The sequence below is a fragment of the Zeugodacus cucurbitae genome, chromosome 3 (assembly GCF_028554725.1).
Source record: "Zeugodacus cucurbitae isolate PBARC_wt_2022May chromosome 3, idZeuCucr1.2, whole genome shotgun sequence".
Lineage (NCBI taxonomy): Eukaryota > Metazoa > Arthropoda > Insecta > Diptera > Tephritidae > Zeugodacus > Zeugodacus cucurbitae.
In genome coordinates, this window is record NC_071668.1 from 66,578,001 (window position 1) to 66,598,998 (window position 20,998).

At 38.1% G+C, this 20,998-nt stretch overlaps 1 protein-coding gene across 1 annotated transcript in view; it reads right to left on the reverse strand.

The window, feature by feature from the left end:
* Positions 1 to 20,998, reverse strand: part of LOC105208519 (semaphorin-1A) — a 386,218-nt gene that overhangs the window by 312,527 nt on the left and 52,693 nt on the right. The window contains 1 exon segment of the mRNA XM_054226324.1: positions 15,519 to 16,248. Coding sequence (XP_054082299.1) covers positions 15,519 to 15,696 — 178 coding nt within the window. The 5' untranslated portion in view covers positions 15,697 to 16,248.

A 20,998-nucleotide genomic window follows, 5' to 3' on the forward strand; every position in this document is an offset into this window, starting at 1 on the left:
GGTCTTAGGATTGTTGAAGAAGAGAGAAAGTTAATCGAGCAGATTCTTCGAGCACTTTTTCATATAGTTTGAAGATGATAAGACGTCTAAAAGGTATACATAGGGCATGATAAGCTTTGGCTTATAAACTTTCATTTTCAATTATTATGAATTTTTTGGAGAATATACATACACTTCTATTGGGAGCTCGAGAGAAACAGATTTTCGATTAAATCACATATTAATGAAAACAGGACTGAAGAGAACCTTGATGCCCAGAAATATGTTCGATTTATTCTTGTGTGAATAATCTCTAAACTAGTAAATACTGTAATTTGCACGTCTAAGAGAAGGAAGTAAAGTCGAGATCCGAAAAGATACCAACTTAGTGGTACAAATATAACAACAAAGTAATAAAATAGCTCGAGCTCCGAGAGCAGTGATCTGCTAAATCCTATATCACTTCCATGAAGGGAGAGAGAACTAGAACTCTTAAGATATCATTGTCAGTCTTCTCTTATTTAGTCGAAGCCCACATCCGCGGAAAGAATTACCAAAATCGTAAGATTCCTAAAATAGAAATCGTTTCTTTATCCTCCAAGCCCAAATCACTTTCGTGGAGTATTAGCAGTCGTCTCTTATTACGTCGAGATCAGTGAGATGACGAATACCCTCCGGAGCCCAATAGATCTAAGAACTGCGGACTGACTGTTTTAAAACCCAGACCATTCTAGAACAGATCTATTTGAATAGCGTAAACAGGAAATTCTGGATCACTACTACTTCGCTAGTAAGTATACATATGCATATATTTCAGGAAATACACATCCTAAGCAACAAGCTCGTTTAGAATGGCTTTAATAATAACTTCGTTCCCTTTGCAATTTTCTGTAACCTAAAAGTGACTTTCTCTATAGTGTAATCTCCCAAAAATTATGTATATCTCGTTTCTTTTTCGTAGTGTTCTTGCTTCAGGTTCATTCCATTAGCGAAAAGTAAGAATAATGGGACCGGATATTTTCCGATAAATCAATCTATCTATTCAGATGCAATTAAAAAATCGTTCACTGATTTTTTGTTTAGCCTATTAATCCATTAGATTTGATTCAAAAAGTCCTGCTTGTACCGATGACAGAACGATAAGAATCATTATAGAAGAGGTGAGATTTCCTTGATTAATCTCTACCAAAAAAAGCTTTGAGAGATAAACAATAAAACGTCAGAAGTTTCGTGCTCTGGACTAAACCTTGTCACCTCAGAACTGTTTCTAGATAATACACCGTCAAATCATAGACAATTCTATAAAGCTACTCTGCAATGAAAATCATAGAGAAATCAACAACTCAAATCTTTAATATCCGCCTAGCAATCGAAATAGATACGAGTCTATATGGCCTTCAAACTTTAAAGTGAACTATATTAGATTCACAAAACCTCTAGAAAAAAACACAAACAAAAATACAGAAATGTCACGTTGTAAAACATCAACACCATTAACTACTTATTGCAATGGAAAAATAAACTAAAAAAATAATTAAATTGGATCTTAATCAATTTGGCCTGCCAACAGCTGGATCTGTTCTAAATTTAGCAACGATGTTGTGCTAGAAAAAGCCACATGTGGCAGGTAAGTCGTTGTAAGGTGTGTGTGTTGGTGTTGGCATTTTTAATTCAATTTGCCGTACGTTTGCCAATCGCCAGCAGCTGCAGGCATGCTACACCTCTTCACCTTCTCTACACCTTTTGGGTATTAAATTGCCTTGTTGCACTTAGCTTGTTGGACGCTGCTTGACGCCTATCACTAAATCTATTAGGCATTTTAGTCCACGCCTCTATAATACAGTATGTGTGTGTGTTTGTGTGATACACGGTATGTGCAAGTCATCCTTGCGTTTAACCAAAAGGCTCGAGGACACGTGAGTAAATTACCACTTGACGTCAACAACTGTTGACCTAATTCGCAAATGCAGGGTGTTACAATTTGCAGCAGCATAAATAAGTCAATTAGTAGTAGTAAAAATAGCTAATTGATTAAATAAGAGAGTTAATATGCTAATTTAATAAATAAATTATTCAATTGACTAAATAAATGACGCAATTAGTGAATACAATTTTGAAAATAATTATGAAACGGATTTTATTAGTCAAGTAAATTTTGGTTACTAAATAATTTAGTCAATTAGTGTTGATAATTTGTAAATTGACTAAATAAATGAGACAATTAGTAGACTGAATTTTTAATTGAGTTAATTAGCATGGTAGAACTATCTAGTGCTTAAATAAACGAATTAAATATGTAAAAGAATTGTTATATTAATTAACTGACGTGACAATTGATATAGCAAATTTGCTAATTGACTATGTAAATTGGGCAGTGAAAAAATATTACTAATTGTTTAAATAAACAAGTAAAATAATAAACAAAATTCGCTCATTAAGCAAGCAAATTACTCAATTAGTGGTGAAAACTTTTTAATTAATTAAATTAATGAGTCAGCTGATAGAGAAAAAGTTGTAATTAACTAGATATTCAATAAGTACTGAAGATATAATATTTGCGAAATAAATGAGTTAGTTGGTAAATAAAATTGTTAATTGACTAAATTAGCGAGTCAATTAATGAGCAATAAATTTTCATTCGCTTAATAAATGAATTAGTTGGTAAAAAAATTACCGATTGACTAAATTAATGAGTCAATTAATGAAAAAAAATATCCAGATTGACTTAATAAGTGAGGCAGTTGGTATAGAAGAATTGCTAATTCAATAAGTGAATGGGTCAATGTGATAGTGAAGACAAAATTTGCAAATTTACATAATAAATGAGGCTGTTGGTAAAGATAAAATGCTAATTTATCAAATTAGCGAATTAATTAATGGCAACATTTTTCGAATTGATTTATTACTGATGAATAAAAAATAAAAAAATACTATTTGACTAAATTAACGAGTCAATTAATGAGACGAAATTTCTAACTGGCTTAATAAATGAGTCAATTGGGAGAGTGAAAAATACTAATTGACTAAATTAAGAGTCAATTAGTGAATACAATTTTCCAAATTATCATAATTGAGTCATTTGGTAAAGGAAAATTGTCTAAATTAACGAGTCAATTAATATTATTCTGATTGATTTCAAATAAATACTGGATACACCCTGTATGCATGCGCACAACTGTGATGCTTCCAGCATTTCGCTGGTCAACTAATCAATATTAATTTCGTATATATTTTTGCGCATTTCATGTTCTTTTTCAACTAGTCATTTTAGATGCTGTCAATTAGAATTTACAAATAGAAAAACTAAAATGAAAAGTTTATTTGCATAGTCCTATTTAAATTACGTTGTACATACTAAATGAATGACAGGTCAGCGCAATGAAGTGAAATTTGCACAAGGCAAAACAAAAATAAAATGGAAACGTAGAAAAAACGCCAAATCGACCAAACGCTCTGCATAACAACAATAAAACAAAATATATATAAATAAAAGCAATGCGCTTAATAATAACAGCGGCATGTCATGCCAACAGCATAACAGAACAGCCATGGCATGGCATTGTTAAGCTAAATTGAAACACAAATTCATGCCTCAATTGAGCTGTCGAACGAATTTTATCTGCATTTGATGACTGGAAATATTTCAATTTAGACACTTTCACCGCTTATTGCCAGCGTATAAGCGCTATGCGCCAACCATAGCCACGGTTCTATTATTTACAACGATTATTTTGTACGTTGGCATTGTTTGCTGTCACAAATGCGCACAATTTGCAACATAGACTGCTATTGATTTGCACGAGCGAACGCATGAAGAGGTTCACATACTCGTATAAGCACAATGAAGCATAGAAAGGGCAATACATATTGTAAGTGAAAGCGCGCGCGTTTATTTGTGTGAGCGCGCTTGATTTCCTTGCCGCGCGTATGTGTTTGTGCAAATGCGCGTGCTTGAATCAAAGCGCGTTTGTATTTGTGTGACCGCGCGCCTAGGTTTGAATACGCGCTGAGTTTATGTGAGTACAAGCACCTTATATGTAGTAAGCGCACAGTTCGATAAGCCGACGCACACATTAAAAACGCATAAATCAAATAACTGAAGTCGCGACGGCGGCTGTGAGCGTTAGCGTTGGCGCACACAGTAACGCATAAGAGCGCGCGGCTTTGCTGTTGCGAATGACGAATTTTGTTGGCTGTTAATTTTTTCTCGACTTCTTTCACGCATTTTGCGGCTCGTAGAAAGGCAGCGCGTATGGTGCGTAATGCGTCGCCAACGAAGAGTGTGGGGATAAATCCAATAAGAGTAAACCGCATTGACTAAAAGGCGCTAGCGAACATACGACGCGTCATGATTTGACGCGCGCTGACAAGACAGGAGTCTATGCGAACAAAAACTATTGAGACGTATTGATTCTGTCGCAGACGACACACACACTTATGCGTGCGCGCAATCATCTTATTGTTTTTGCTTGTAACAATCACGTTGCAGCCACAAAAGTAAACAACAGCGCGACATCAAATAAGCAAAGGATAACAAATGCGCACACTTACAAGTAAACATGCAAGCGGCTGTCTACATTTAAAATGAAATCTCTATAACCCAAGCGTGCTTGGCAAAGGAGTTAAAATATAGGAAAACAAAAAATGGAAAACGTTAAGCGCGCGCCACACAAGACAAACGAAGGCGACACATCATTTGCCGCAGCAACGTTCCACCAGCCTGTGCAACTTATCGGCGCGTATTTATCACTGTCACTGTACGTGGCAGACGCCCAGCAATGTCATCAAGCCGTAACGCACGCAGTGTCAGCGCGCCAATAGCGCGACTTGCCTGCAAGACAACAACCAAGCCAAAGTGAAGTGAGTAGTAGATGGTGCAAAAGAAGGCTGCTGAAAGGCATTACGAGCCACACATCGCATTCTAAGCCTTTAAGTCAGGACAACTGGTGTGTGGTGGGCGACGCAAACATAGCGCGGCCGCAGGAGCAGATTGTCTTTGATGGATTGCGGAAAATGAATGGCACAAATGTCACAAAATCGACGCGTCTCACACGGTGGCAGCAAGAAGAACAACAACAAGCACATTAGCCGCAGCAACAATTGCTTGGCTGTCGGCACTACACTGATTGACTTTTGTAAAAATACAGTTTGAAGGCTTAAAGGAAACCAAAGTTAACGACTAAAAATCAATGCCGAAGCGATGGAGTTGAAGAGAGTGAAGGAAGAGTGTGAAGGAAAGGAACAGTGTGAAGGCGAAAGGAAGCGTAGGAAAAGTGTACGGCATGAGTCACAATTACTTAGCGGTCTTAGGTTATCGTACAAACTTATATATGAACAATGTGATTGAGTTTGCAAAGCTGACGGTTCAATGGTTACGTCAAAATACTTCAATATTGAGCTTATTCAGAATCAGTTTGAAAGAAAAATTTTAGACTGGGTAACTCTGGATTAGACTGTCTCGAGAAGCAAAGAGAGAGAGAGAGAGAAAGAGAGGACACGCTGAGGCTACTTCGAGGCAGTGCCTAACCTTAACCGTGTATCACAAGATTAATTTCGAGCTACTTGATTTCAAGGAAAATGTTTTTTAGATCTCCCTACATAATAACGGGAGCTTCTGACACTTTAAAAGGCGAGACTATTTATAGTTAGACCCGTGAAAAAAGGATCGACACACACCATCTATTTGTCGACTTTAAAGCTGCTTTCGACAGCACGAAAAGGAGCTGCCTTTATGCCGCGATGTCTGAATTTGGTATCCCCGCAAAACTAATACGGCTGTGTAAGTTGACGTTGAGCAACACCAAAAGCTCCGTCAGGATCGGGAAGGACCTCTCCGAGCCGTTCGATACCAAACGAGGTTTCAGACAAGGTGACTCGCTATCGTGCGACTTCTTTAACTTGATGCTGGAGAAAATTATAAGAGCTGCAGAGCTAAATAGAGAAGGTACAATCTTCTACAAGAGTGTACAGCTCCTGGCGTACGCCGATGATATTGATATCATCGGAAACAACACCCGCGCCGTTAGTTCTGCTTTTTCCCGCCTGGATAAGGAAGCGAAGCGAATGGGTCTGGTGGTGAACGAGGACAAGACGAAATATCTCCTGTCATCAAACAAACAGTCAGCGCATTCGCGTCTTGGCTCCCACGTCACTGTTGACAGTCATAACTTTGAAGTTGTAGATAATTTCGTATACCTAGGAACCAACATTAACACCGATAATAATGTCAGCCTTGAAATCCAACGCAGAATCACTCTTGCCAACAGGTGCTACTATGGACTGAGTAGGCAATTGAAAAGTAAAGTCCTCTCTCGACGAACAAAAACTAAACTCTACAAGTCCCTCATCATTCCCGTCCTACTTTATGGTGCAGAAGCGTGGACGGTGTCAACATCCGATGAGACGGCACTAGGAGTTTTCGAGAGAAAGGTTTTGCGGAAGATTTACGGTCCCTTAAACATTGGCAACGGCGAATACCGCAGAAGATGGAATGATGAGCTGTATGTGTTGTTCGACGACATAGACATAGTCCAGCGAATAAAAAGACAGCGGCTACGCTGGCTGGGTCATGTTGTTCGAATGGATGAAAGTGCCCCAGCTCTGAAAGTTTTCGATGCAGTACCCGCTGGTGGAAGCCGAGGAAGAGGGAGACCTCCACTCCGGTGGAAGGACCAGGTGGAGAAGGACCTGTCTTCACTTGGTATTACCAATTGGCGCCAAACCGCCAAAAGGAGAGATGCGTGGCGCACTGTTGTGGACTCGGCTATAACCGCGTAAGCGGTTTCTACGCCAGTTAAGAAGAAGATTTATAGTTATAATTATGAACTAGTTTTATTAGCTAAAGCATTTTTTCTTTAATTTTCCGCATTTTTAAGGTTAAAACTGAGAACGATAGATTACTCTAGTTCATTCAGAGTCAGACCTTTTAAAATAACCTCACATGAAATAGATGGTCGAATATGGTCGACGAAGGGCATTAATAGCTCGACCCTACTTTTCATAAAATTTTCGAGAGCTGTGTGGAATACCTAAATAGATAAAGCTAAGAGCTGAGAAATATAGAGAATAAAGAGAAATAGGGAACATCAGAGGAAGATAGAAATATAGGTAGAATGTAGAAATAGAACGATGTAGAGAATGAGGAGGCAGAGAGAGAGAGACAGATACAATCAGGTCGTTTCAAAAAATCTCATAAAGTGGATTGTGGATACCAAAACAGACAGAAAGAGCGAACACTAATGGAAGATCTAGACTGATAGAGATATATAGAAAGAGAACAAGATAGATAAATGTAGAGATAGAAAGGGAGAGAACACTAGGAAAGATAGAGAGATAGACATGTATGTGTAGAAAGAGAACGGTGTAGAAAACGTGGAGGCAGGCAAAGAGGGAGAGATAGATGGAATCTGACCGCTTTATAAAATCTCATAAAGTGGTACTGTGGAGACCATTTACAGGCACTATTCTATTTATTGACCAAAAGACTAAACTCCTTCTAACTCGAAAGAAGACATTCCGTACAAAATTCTTCCATGTATCAAATGTCCTCTTTCCACTAATTTCCAATACCATGCTCTAAGAATACTCATTTACAAATTAATATCAGCGCACATTTACTACTAAATACCAGTGAGAACATAGATTTTTCGAATTTCTTTTGACACGATTCAGCAATGCTAGACAATGTGTTGGCTTGCAACATGCCACTTGCCACATATCTTGTCTACAAAAGAGAAATTTTAATTTGCTGCAAACTAAATTGCGAAAGTATATAGAAATAAAACAACAACACAAGTCACATACAACAACACAGTCAAGGCGACATTAAGCCAGCAATAAGAATTTCTACTGACAGGCACATTCACTTGCTCACGTCGTTTCAATTACGAATGGCCGGTCAGCAGAATGCGCCCAAGAACCAAACACAATACCAACAAGAAGGATGCACAAGGCATGGAGAGCATGGAGAGAGAGAACAAGTGAACATTAGATAGCTATTTGTCGCACGAGGAGACTTGCTTGCTTGTTAAACTATTGGAATGACAGTGTAGTGCACTTACACATATGGAGTGTGCATTGGTGTCACATACTCACATGCTACCAACACACAAATATTACAAGGATCATGCTAGTTGCAGTCCTTGCCGACAATCACGCTGTGCGAATCAACGCTAACTGAAGTCACTAACACTGGCAGAGCTGTCAAGCAACGCCTTGCATTACTAATTTCCCTGATGGCGCTCAAACTGGATGCGACGGCGCGCCCCGTGGCAGACAGCAACAACGAAGTGCGCGCACGAAATGCAACAGCAGGCGCGCGGTCAGTTGAGGGCAGCGCAGCATCATTGATGATGATGGTCATTAGCGCACAAGTTGGGAGTAGAAAAATTGTAAAAAAAATTAAGAAAATAAGAAATGAAGGAGGAGCGCGACATGCGGCGCGCAAGACAATGTGCTAGTGTTGATTGCAAAAAAAGTATGAAGCCAAAATTACAGCGTACCAGCCGCGCTCATTAACAGCAATTGGTCGTGCGCAACAAGCACGAAGAGCGCGTGCTCATAATGCTACAGTCCAATTAGAACGCGCTGCTGTGCGCCTGCAGTAAGTTTTTGATTAAAATCATTACGCGCTATTGTTTCCGCACGGCGCGCACAGCTCTGCATGTATGTCTAGCAGCGCGTCGCATATATTGCTGCGTTAACTTGTATTTTGCAATGCGTACAATATAGAGGCGAAGCGCCGCGCGCTTTACTTATGTATAAAAACCACAGCGCGCACACATTGAACTTGGCCGCGCGGCAAGTGTTATGCCAGCTAGACAGGTACGCGCCGCGCCGCCGGTTATAAAACTTTTCGAATGTAAAACACTTAATTTCCGCAATAAATTTTCAACTTATCGCCGCGCTGATTGCCATTGGAAATTGTATAACAACGTATGCATGCGCGCATACCGATTGCTGATAATCAATAACAGTTTTTTTTTTTTTCAAATATAGCAGGTTGCGCGTACACATTTGCAAAAGCAGGAAGGAAGCGCTGCTACCGCGTTACAGGAAATGTGGAAATTGTGGCATTAAAAAGCCATGCATTGCATTGCTGAGCCAGTCTGGCAGCGCGCTATTATGCGCGTCCACTATTCACTCACACTTCTATATAAACTTTATACGAAAGTTGTTGGCGTCGCGTCGCCGCTCATTCGAAAGTTGCAGTTGACATTCATGATGACGCCGGCGACAATGATTGTCCAGGCTTTGCAGGCGCTCTAATGATGCGGCGCGTTTACAATATATGGTATGTGTATGTGCTTTTTGTGCTACCACGGTGGCTGCCACATATGTCAAGTGACAAATGAGTTTGGCGCATGCATGTGCAGTGTCATTTGTTGCAGAAGCAGATCTGACAGTTGGCTGCTGACGCTTTTGCTGCCGCGTGCTCGCTTTCTTCTCAAGCGCTCATTTATTTGTCATATCTACTACCACTTATGGGCTTTAAAATGCGCATTATACTCATTACCACTTAATACGCCAAGTGCATATCAATGTGCTGCCGCTCAGCGCTTCGACGCTACTGAGCGCGCTATATATTTCGGTTGTTGATGCAATGCGGCGTGGGTATCTAAACATACACACATGAGCGCTTGTAAGAAAACTGCAAATGGCTATCACGCGCAAGACGCTTACCCCTACCGCGCTACTTAGAGTTGCTTCTTATGTATTTGTGTGAATCGCGCACCGCTTGTATATCTGTATATGCATGAGCGATGGCTCTGTTGCACTGGTCCATATAGTAGCTACCTTTCACCTACCCCTGACCATCACCACGCCTTAGTTATATTTTTGATTTCTTTGCGCAACGACGTGCAGACAATTTAGACATTTGCGCTGACATTCCTCAGCGCTGCATGCCAACAATACCGCTTACCATTGCTTGCAAGTCACTGATTCTTTTCGTTATCTTTCGTTGATTTGCTTCACACACATAATTTTTCTTTTGTTCAGTTTGCGCATCTTACTATTTACCAGCTGTCTGTCGACTACTTATTCCGCTGCTTCTTTTTCTACATGTCATTGCTGTGCAACACATTCCTAGCAATTGTTTGCCATTCCTTGCAACACTACGAATTCTTTCGGCACATACTCGCACACACACAAACTCACATTCAAACTTGCAGCCAGCCAGTGGTATGCGCATACCCTCTGCACCGTCGCCATCAGCATCACAGCTTTCTTTTTCCTGCAAATTCTTTAGTCTGTCCGTCCGCACAGACACTCATGTATATATAGATGGTTAAGAGAGATATTTGCTCACCCGCCGCTGGCCGCCCACCCAACTTGCCGCAGTATACACTACAACTCCTTCTCAAGCAATTTCTCGAGACAGCAACAGTCCCTACCAGCATCATATACCTACAACAATAACAAACAGTTCCGTTGCAGTTCATCTCAGCAATTTCCTTTGCTGCCAAATGCGCTCTTAATAATGTAATTTTTCGAAAACGTGTGAGTTATTTTTGGCTTTTCTCTACCACACATCTTCCTCGCCTTACATTCGTGCCATCCTTTTTGCATTTCTCTTCCACCATATATGTATGTACAACGTGGTGTTGTTCTACGTTATAAAATATATATATACTAGCTCACCCAAACACATAAAATACAAATGCTTCCCGTCAGCCATGGAAGAAAGACATTGAATATCATCGCTGTTCTTATGCAAATTATATTTTCCATGAAATTTTTCTTTATATTATGCACGGTTATGTATATTTTTATCGTGAGCAGTGGAGAGGGACGATCAAGAAACTACATACAACAACTACATTTACTCGCCTTCATTAGTCACAACCAAGTGTGTGGTTTTCAACTTTAAAAGGAGTGCGCGTCGTCGTGGCAAACTAAAAAGTGCTTGGCGCCATTCGTAGTTCTAAAATTATCGGAGTTCTCCAGAAAAGGCTGCCTGAGTAATTTATCAAAGTCGAGAAAAAGTTCAGCAAAAAGTTGGCAGTGTCTTCAGTTTATTTTAAATATTTTTTCCAGGAAGACAATACCAATTTATTTATATTTGTATGAAGACAAGAGCGCTTGGGTCGAAACGCCTGATATATTTACAGTAAAGCGGTATGTATTTAGGATCACTAAAAATATGACGATTTCTTGAGCGATTTTCAAAATTATACAAATCGGCTGTAATACTTTTAAGTGCGGAAGTCACTTAAAATATTTAAATGACTGCTCAGTTATCACTTACGTCACAATTTATGGTAACTCAGATATCACAACCGTGATCGATTCGCCACTACTCTGCTCTACTCGCTATGCTTGAGATCGGTTCTCTTACCAAACAAAATATAAAGTTAACCAGATAAATGAAGTAAAAATAGAATGAATATAAACACACGCTTTTTGATTATGCCAGATTATGTGATTTATACCAGTTGAGTGTTCGATTCGTCATCTTCGATATATGACAAATTAAAAACAAGTTCTGAAATAATTCAGTCTATAGCCAAAAGAAACCCCCAAATTCTCCTAACTTGTATCTCTTAACACCAGAGCTCTAGATCTGAAAGCCAATGTAATGTAAGAACTCCACATGGACCTTCTGTCTTAGTACTAAGTACTATCTCAAAAGGCAAAGAACTCTTCACATATCTTTTCAGATCTTAAAACGTTTTGGATGTAACTTCTCACTAATAATACCCGTATACGTTTGGTCACTTCTCTGCTCGCTATCTTTGGGGGCTGGTCGCTTGTCAAAAATTTTACAAAAAACAAAAAAAACTATCCAGTTGCACCATAAGTGCTGCCTGTTCGTTTGAATTACTGGATAGTAGACTTCTCTATAACGCTTAACCAATCGATGACAACGACATCAGGTGTATTAGGTGAATCAGATCACAAAACCAAAAGCTTTCGAATAGGTCTCGTTATAGAAATCTTTTTGAAAAAATAATGTCATAGCAGGTCTATACACGCGATGATAAGGGGTGTGCCTGACCATTTCGCAGGGACTGGAAAAGACCTCATTTCGATCATAGAAAAATTTAGAATTATCCACTTATCGAACAATTAAAAAAAATCTATCAGGAGACGAAGTTGTTCTAGAATATCTTCTGTTAAAAAGGAAAAGACGACAAAAATATATAAAAAAAGTTTTTTTGATACTATTATTCAACTTTTAGATTATCTATTTCAAAATTTTCCGATAGAAACAAACTTTGGCATCGAAAATAACAAATTATTGAATATAGTCTTTCATGATCGTGAATGGAGTTCAAACTCAAGCCTTAAGAAATATTGTTCTGAAACTCAAACACAAACTATTTTGGGTGATCATTCAATATGTCTAGATTTCGTATTAAAAACGCCCAGTTGACACGATCTGTTGAGAGAGAAATGATTTTTTCAATAGCAGTTCTTAAAAGTTAAACTGAAATTCCGAAAAGAATTTAAATTCCAAATTAACTCCGGAAAGTCTCATTTGTTCTAGACCTTGACCACGACAATTATTATATTTTTTAAGTATTTTTGGCATTGATTTTGGAAAGGCATAATCGCTGTTAGGAAAGCGGTGAAGGTAAACGAACTAAGAATGAAAAGAGGAAAATGTGTGTCAATGAAGTATATAAGATCGTAATATATGTAAAGTCTAAAGTGCAAAGTTCTCTTAAACAAGAGTGATCCTTAAATAATTTTCTTGAATCTTTAAGATAAACAAGTTTGTGAATCAACTTCTTCAACATCTTTAAAAGGTAGTGACTTAAGAAATACTTGAAATAATTAATCTCACATATTAAATATAGTACAAGAAGAAGTAAAACCTGTGTTCCTTCGACCACCATAGACGACCGACCGGCCGGTTTATTGTAGTTTTATTTTTTTGCACTTTTCCATACAAATTATTGTATCAAACATTACATGGCATTTGCGCAATGTGGCATGCGACTACTTCAACGCCTCTTCGACGGCGAAAAACAACAAACCAAACCGAAGCGAAGGAAACGAGTTTAAAGTACAAAGCGCGCAAGCGAGCTAACCACAGCACCACGACAACAATGCGCTGTTGGATGAAATACACGAAATGTCGTTACGTGTATACGCCAAATAAGGTAACAAGCGCGACGACACTGATAGCCGTGTGACGGACATATGCGCGTACGTAATGACTATCGACATGAAATTATGCGCATTTCCGTTGAACTTAATTAAGAGCCAGCGGTACGCAACGACGACAAAGTGCAGCAACAGCCAGCCAGCCAGCCAGCTAACCGGCACCGGTAATAGGCCCATAAAGGGCGACAGTGCGTGCGTCGCCTGCGGTTTCAATTTCTGCTGAAAACCATACAAACGTTCACAGCCTAACTGACTGACTGATGGACGGACGAAGCGATTGAAGGTAGACCACAACGGCCGCGGCAGACAAAGTATTGGTTGAAACGGACGCTTGCATGTACTGTGGACAAAGAAAACAGCGCTGATAACTGGCATTGACTGGCGAAGCAGGCAAACCGTGCGCGCTGCTTGAAGGGCAGCGCTGTGTTGTAGTAAAAATAAAAAGAATTGCATTGCCGCGCTGAGTCGCGCGCGCGCTTACCAAGTACCGCGTCACACAAGGCTTTGCAAAAATCAGACGCGCGCTTGTCGTACACATGTGCTGTCGTCTTGCCTATTTGTCTGTCTGGTCATAGCAATGCTTGCGCGTTCGTCGCCGTTGACAACGTAAATGTACCACATTAACGAATCGTACGTGCGCGTATACACTTACGTTGCACGCAATTAAGCGCGACTGTCGTAGTCAGCATAAGTTTGTACATCTGTACGCTTATTATGGCCTTGCTGGTTTGTTAAAAATACAGCGCGCCTTTGTATTCACGCTGCGGCAGTGTCCTCGCTGGTAGTCTTTGTGTTATTTCGCATAAAATGTGACAATATAGCGCGCGCTCGAGCTTATATATATACATGTGTGTAGTTGGTACGCGCCGCGTAGCAACATAACCGTAACTGTTTATTGCATTTTTGTTGCCGCTGCTCATTATGTATTTTATTTACGATTTAATTTTCACATTTCATAAAATCGCAACGCAATGCGCCATAGTCGCCGCCGCCACAACGGTACGTGGCATGTTGTCGGATGTGGCACACACATATTTATGACACACAAGTACTTGCAGCTAATGCATAAACGCGCCGACACACTTGACACGCGCTACCGTTGACGCAAGCGCGGAAGTAAGGCACTAATTGCCACCATGAAAAAATAAAACAACAACAATTATTTTAGTACGAAAAGTCACAGGAGTGCAGCGTATGGTGTGAGTGCCCTAAGGGGCATAAGTGATTATATAAACACCTTTATGTATTTTTAGCTGTGGGGCATGAGTTGTAGCAAGTAAATATAGCCCAGAACTTACGTAAATAAATATAATATATGCGGGGTTAGTTTTCGGTGGTTCAAGCCTTTGATAACTACTCTGTATTATGGGTTATCCGTCAGTATGCCTTACTAGAGCCATTACAAACTTATCTATGGAGTCAATACTTTCGAAAAAGGAGGTATTTGCAAGCAAATCTATTCCTACAGGGAAACGGGTATATTTTTTAGACCCACATTTAGATCCACACTTTCACTCAAATCTCTTCGATTCCCCAACTAACTCAACCTTTGGTCTTGGTCATTTTCTGTAAAGATTTTTTTAAGAGTATCTTTATCTACAATTATTATTCTACAGTCATCGCGTTTAAAGCTTTCTTTTTCACTATTTATATACAAATTTATCTAAAACTAGTGATACCTAATCTATCCTTAGTAAGTTTTTAACCCTGTAATGTGGAAAGCTTTCCCGTAATTCATGATACTTATCATTACTAAAGAATACTCTCGATTCATGGATTTGAAAATAACTCTTAGGAGAAGCTAACTCAGTCTCATATTAGCTGCAACAAACTATATTTGGATCCTCGTTATAATGCGTTCTTTAAGGCTGAACCTACACCGGGTTAGTCAAGACGTCTCTTCTTGTCTGATACAACAACAGAAGTAGACAACCATAGTTTCTTATATGACTTATCCGGTATGGGTTGGGCCCAACTAACTCAGAACTCTCCAGTTTTCATGGGATGTAAGACTGTTTTGCAGAAGTTTAGATGAGAACTATTAAATCCGTAGTATCTGGGTATAATTTTGGATAAGTCACCTTGGGATTTGGGACTTGGGATTTAACTTCATATCTAGTATTCAGATTACAAGCTCAAACTTTTTAAACCGATCAAGAGACATACAATGAGTTAAGAACTTCGTACAGAACTGCACATTTTTTCATTACGAATAAGTTAGGTAAGGTTCTCACACATCGAAGAACAATAAATCAGCACTTCAAAACACTATCTGTATAAAATTATTTTTAGAATAACTTCAGCATGTTTGACCCAACCCTATACTCAACACACATTATATATTTGGGTAACTCCCAAACTCTAATACACATATGATTTTGTTTATAGTTTCTTTTATATTATTTTTCATATTTGCAGCCACTTACCTAATTCCACATAAAGTTTCGGCCGCACATTCTCCTGCCAGGCACTTAGATTCCCAATCACGAACAGCGTCAGTACGAGGAAGACTTGCGTCGCTGCGACGGCTGTGATGCCACCATTGGCATTGTGGCAACACCGACTTATCGACATTTTTCGTTTGATTTGTGGTTCGTGTAACATTTTTTTATTTATTATTTGTTTTTTGAGGGTTTTTTATACAACAATTTGTTACTTTTCGTTATTTTCGTTAGTTTAATTTATGAATTTTGGCTTTCCTTTGCCTTGCTCGTATAGTTATTATTATTATTTTTAGTAAATCACAATAAAGTTTTGTTACTCATTTACCACGTTTCTGCTTTAATTTCTTTTCACATATTTCGTTTTGCTTGCTTTATTTTTCGTTTTATTTATTTTACATGCTATAACTTTCGCATTGTTTTATTGCTCTTTTCCGTTTACTGCACTTACTGACGACGTATATAGACACACACACATTTATTTATTTATATATAAATTTTAACTTCGAACACTCAGCGCATATTTTTAGTAGAAAACTTTTTTCTTTTGCGTATAAGTTTAAATTAAATTTAGTTTTGAGTTAGACGAAACAAACGAGTTATGTATGGCAGGAAGGAATGTAGAATTGTTGACGTAGAATCAAAATATACACACATTTATTTATTTATGTATATATGTACAGTGTTACTTCATTATCGTCTGGCTGGCATTATGCTGGAAAGAGAAAAAGAAGGTCTAATTAGATATTATATAATATTTGAAGATAATTTTTATATTAACACCCCAATCTTCTTACAAAACAATAATAAAATCTTTTGAACAGGAATCCCTTCAAATACTCTGAAAACACTGTCTTGAACAAATAAAAATAGCTCATCTAGATTGGTATTTGATTATACTCCAGAATCTATTGCATCTAGGAAACATTTGCAAAAAAAAAAAAAACAAAATCCCGACCTGATTTTAATCAAACCACCGACCAGATCATTGAGCAGAACAAGTATTATGAACTTAAAGTCCACAAAACCAACTAGAAGTCTGCATAGAACAACCGAGTACCAACTCAGAAGTTTGCAAGATGAGAGTGTCGTTCTGACTAGAGTTGAATTCAAATAACTAAAGCAAATTCCATTTTTTATTTGGTCGAAGACTCCGGAACATTTTTCTAGACTAGTTCGAACATTTTTCAAAAATATTTTCGAAATGTTAAGCACCAGATATCAGGTAAAAGAATGCGTTATTTAAAAAATATTGAGTTTTATCATTTCATTTTCTGATTCTACAATCTCTCTCATACTTTTTCTGTAGATATGGCAAATAGTTGAAGCATAGTGATGACCTCCAGATGCCAGACAAGCTTTTCCCTAGACCGCGATCAATTCTTGGTCTCTGTTCACTCTTCTAGATGCTCATTGGACTTTACGTGTATTTTAGTTATAGGCTTCAGATCATCTTTCTAAGAAAATTTTAAATTATTGATGTATATCTCATTTTTATTGGGGCTAATCATACCGATAGTACTGAATGATGATGGTCGGTCATTGATACGATATATAGTAAATCCCTAACTCTTAATATCAACCTTCCCGTCGCAGCATTCCATTCACACTAAGCTAGAGCCAGTGACTGGTCACTATTTAGAACTCAGTCTAGCAATGGCTAAAAAGCACTGGCACAATTGTATTGAGTCAAAAAAAAGCCACAAATTATCACAGCCTTAAATTATCAATACCTCTGAAGCCCGGGTGGTCCAAGTAGAGGTACTTTTTTTAATAGCTTTTCGCAGCACCCGCTCGCAACAATTCGGACTGACATAAGGAACGACTTGGCACATTTTAGGTAGAGATCTTAAATTGTTCCAAGAAGATCCGACGTTTTCTAGCCAACTTCTGTTCATCGATGAAGCTCAATGGCTCAATGGGTATGTAAACAAGCAAAATTGCCACATTCGCCAAGAGCTTCACTTCATATCTCTTCAAAAATGATGCCGCCGAGAATGTCCGTTAATGAATCGTCAATGGCAACCGGTATCGAGCTATGATAACCAACCATTTGATGACTGAAATTGAAGCTCGTGGTCTCAGGGCATTTGATTTCAACTGGACGGCATCTTTTCCCACACATCGCATCAAACAATGTGATTTATTGAGAGAACACTTCGGTTTGCAAATAATTTCAAGTTTTGGGATGGTAGATTGCCAACAAGATTGTCTGATATTAAACCGTTAGACTTATTTCTGTGGAGATATGTAAAGTCCAAAGTCTATGCGTCTAAAGTCGATTCAGGCCTTGGGGCAAACCATCTACCACTCATATGATCGAACGAGTCATCGAAAAGTGGATTCAACGGATGAACCATCTAAAGATTTTTTAATCTAAACTATGACAACAAATATATAGATTTAGTTATGGCTCTTGGAAAGTTCTCCGAAATCAACTCGAAGCTTTATCAATATCAAATATCTTCGTTGCATGCAATAAAAACCAGTTATACGGCATTCGTCTATGTTTAGCCATGTCTATGGCTGTCTCTTCAACAATTTCGTTCAAGTAAAATTTATAATTATGAAATTCTCATCTAGTTTGTAAAAACGTTTAAAATTCAGTTTAAAAAGGACAGGATGAAATTTTTTAATTGTGGAAGGAATATTTTGAAGAATGACTCCGAACTATTGTTGAACAATTAAACCACAAACATACACTTTTTTTGACACTGAAGGAGCATGACAGATCGCTAATTTAATCTAATCTGCCATGCAATTCCCGGAAGTGAGTTCGTCAAGTCAAAATGAATGCATTTCAATATAACACTGCACACAAAAAGTATGTAACCGAAGTATAATACAAATATATACTGAAATTTTATAGCCACACACAGCGTCAACCACAATTGTGACTAATACTAAAAAGCATATAAATTAGTGAGATAAGCAAAAACATATTTATTTATATAGGGTATCTATGTATGTATGTATGTATAGTAGTGGCTGGTCACAGTTGCTTAGTTTTCAGATAACACGCGGTCGGCATTATGGTTTGAGCTGCAAGAAGCTGTTGTTTAGTGCAACGCCAGCAAAGAACGACTGGAATAAGTGCCAACAGCTGCAGTTGGAAGAGAAATGTTAAGGGTATATATGGATATATATATATATATATATAAATATAAATATATATATATATATATATGTCTGTATGTATGTATTGTATGTTATTTGTGTGGGTTGAAAACATTGAGCGAGCGAGTTGAGTTTTAAAATTACGATTATTTACATAACCATGACTGTCGGCCGCAACAAGGACAACGAATGACAATAGGAATAACAACAACAGCAGATATAGTAATAACAACAACAACAATAATAAGAACTTATTACATAAAAACAGCAAACCGGAAGCAAGCAGCAGCAATGTAGCGTAGTACATATACGAGAAATTTACTTGAATAAATATGCAAGTGAGCAGAAATAAAATATGGAAAAACTGAGAAGAAGAAGATAAAAAACATTTAAATGGAGAACAATAAAAACCAAATGACATTATGCTAATTCAGGAAGCTACTAACGATGGAGCAACACCAAACAACCAACAACCCGCTAGCCAGCCAGCCAGCCAGTCAACCAACCAACTGAGTGAGTGAGTGGAGAAGCCAGTTGAACAACGAACAGCAAGAGCATACACCCGCTTAACAGTATTTGCAAAAGAGCGTGAGCTAGTGCGAACGAGCGTCGTACACCGGGTAGGGATAAAAAGGATAAAGTTACGACGATTATGCTGAGGAAGCCAAATAGATAGTTGGAAAAAAGCAAAAGTTTATATAAGAAAAAACAAATCCAGTGAGAACTTTGTGGCGATCGCCGAACTACGCTGGAACGGAAGGCGTTGAGGGAATAAATTGAAATGAAATGAGAGAAAAAGTTGCGAAAAAAACAAAAATAATAAATAGCAAGTAGCCACGTAATAGCCAGAATGCAGTAAACTGCAAGAAGCTGCAAGGTGCAGCGAGACAGTGCTAGGTAAAGTAGCGCAACTAGCAACTACAGCTTAGACATAAGTAAGAAAGTCACTAAATAAAAAAGTAACTTTGTAGCGGAATAAATAACAGTGCTGGCTGCAATAAGTTAGTGGCGACTACGTGGAAGCGAAATAAACAAGGAAGAAAGTAAGATAAATATAGATTGAGAAAGAAATATGCAAGTGAGGAATATGGTTTGCGAAAGTTTATAGAGCGCTAAGCGGTTGCGGAGTATGCAATTAAATGTGAATATTTCACAATACAGAGAGAGAACTAAAAGAAAGAGAGAGAGAGAGAGAGAGAGAGAGAGAGAGAGAGTGAGTGAAAGAAGAAATATCGGAGTTTACAAAGCTTAGTTGATGTTTCCAAAGCCCTAACTTCCTCTATTCAAAAGATAGCCGTTATCTCTCCACGAGGTTCGGGATACAGATTTCCAACTAACCAATGACTGTCAAGCTTACAAAGCTTGTCGGAGTTTATATAGTTTATCGGAGCTTATAAAGCTTGTTGGAACTTACAAAGCTTCGTTAACGTTTCTATGGCGCTAACTTCCTTCCATTCAAAAGATATCAGTTACCTTTCCACGACGGTCGTGATTCAGTTTTCTATCTAACTTTAAAAACTTTGCCGGAGCTTATAAAGCTTCGTTAATGTTTCTAAGGCCCTAACTTTATCAACTCAAAATACAATCGTTATCTTTATACGACGGTCGGTATTACGTAATAGTTACGGACCCACATTTCTATCTAACCAATGACTTTCTCATAAGTATTTTAGAAAAGACTTCAGCCGCTACAACAGCAAAACTACGGAATTATTTAGACAGAAATTGAACCTCATTCTTTGTATATTATGTTTGACTGGCATAAATGCTTAGATCCCTTGATAATATTTTGGCTCAAACAAGCCTAAATCGAATGCCAAATTCACACTAAACTAATTTTGGTCTTAATAAATACCTACATGTAAAACCTGAACTCTAAACTAAAAACCTAGTCAGCAAGAGACGTAAGATCGAGAATAGCTATACATTATTTTGATTTTCATTAAAAGTTAGAAAGCAATTAAAATAATTGTATGTTTTATTGGTCGACCATCTTTAGAACTTATGGAATATCAAAGGAGAAACTAGCCAAGATTAGATATCCTATAATTAACATGAGTTTGTTTTCATGATCTGTATAGATCACTAACCCCAATTACGCGAATTTGTTTACTTTTCCAAAGTGATAATTACTATTCTTGCTAATAAGAAAAACCTTCAGAAATCAAAGAATTTAAGTTTATCCTACTGTATATTCTATTAAAATAGTTGCTTCTTCGATTCTTCAAATATTAGAGAGTTGCTAAATTATATTACCATTTCTGACAGCAATTCGAAAGTTCGAAACTGTATATATATAGTTCCTGTTACTCCTGCAAGGAGCATAGGGCCACAATGGTTTCTATAAC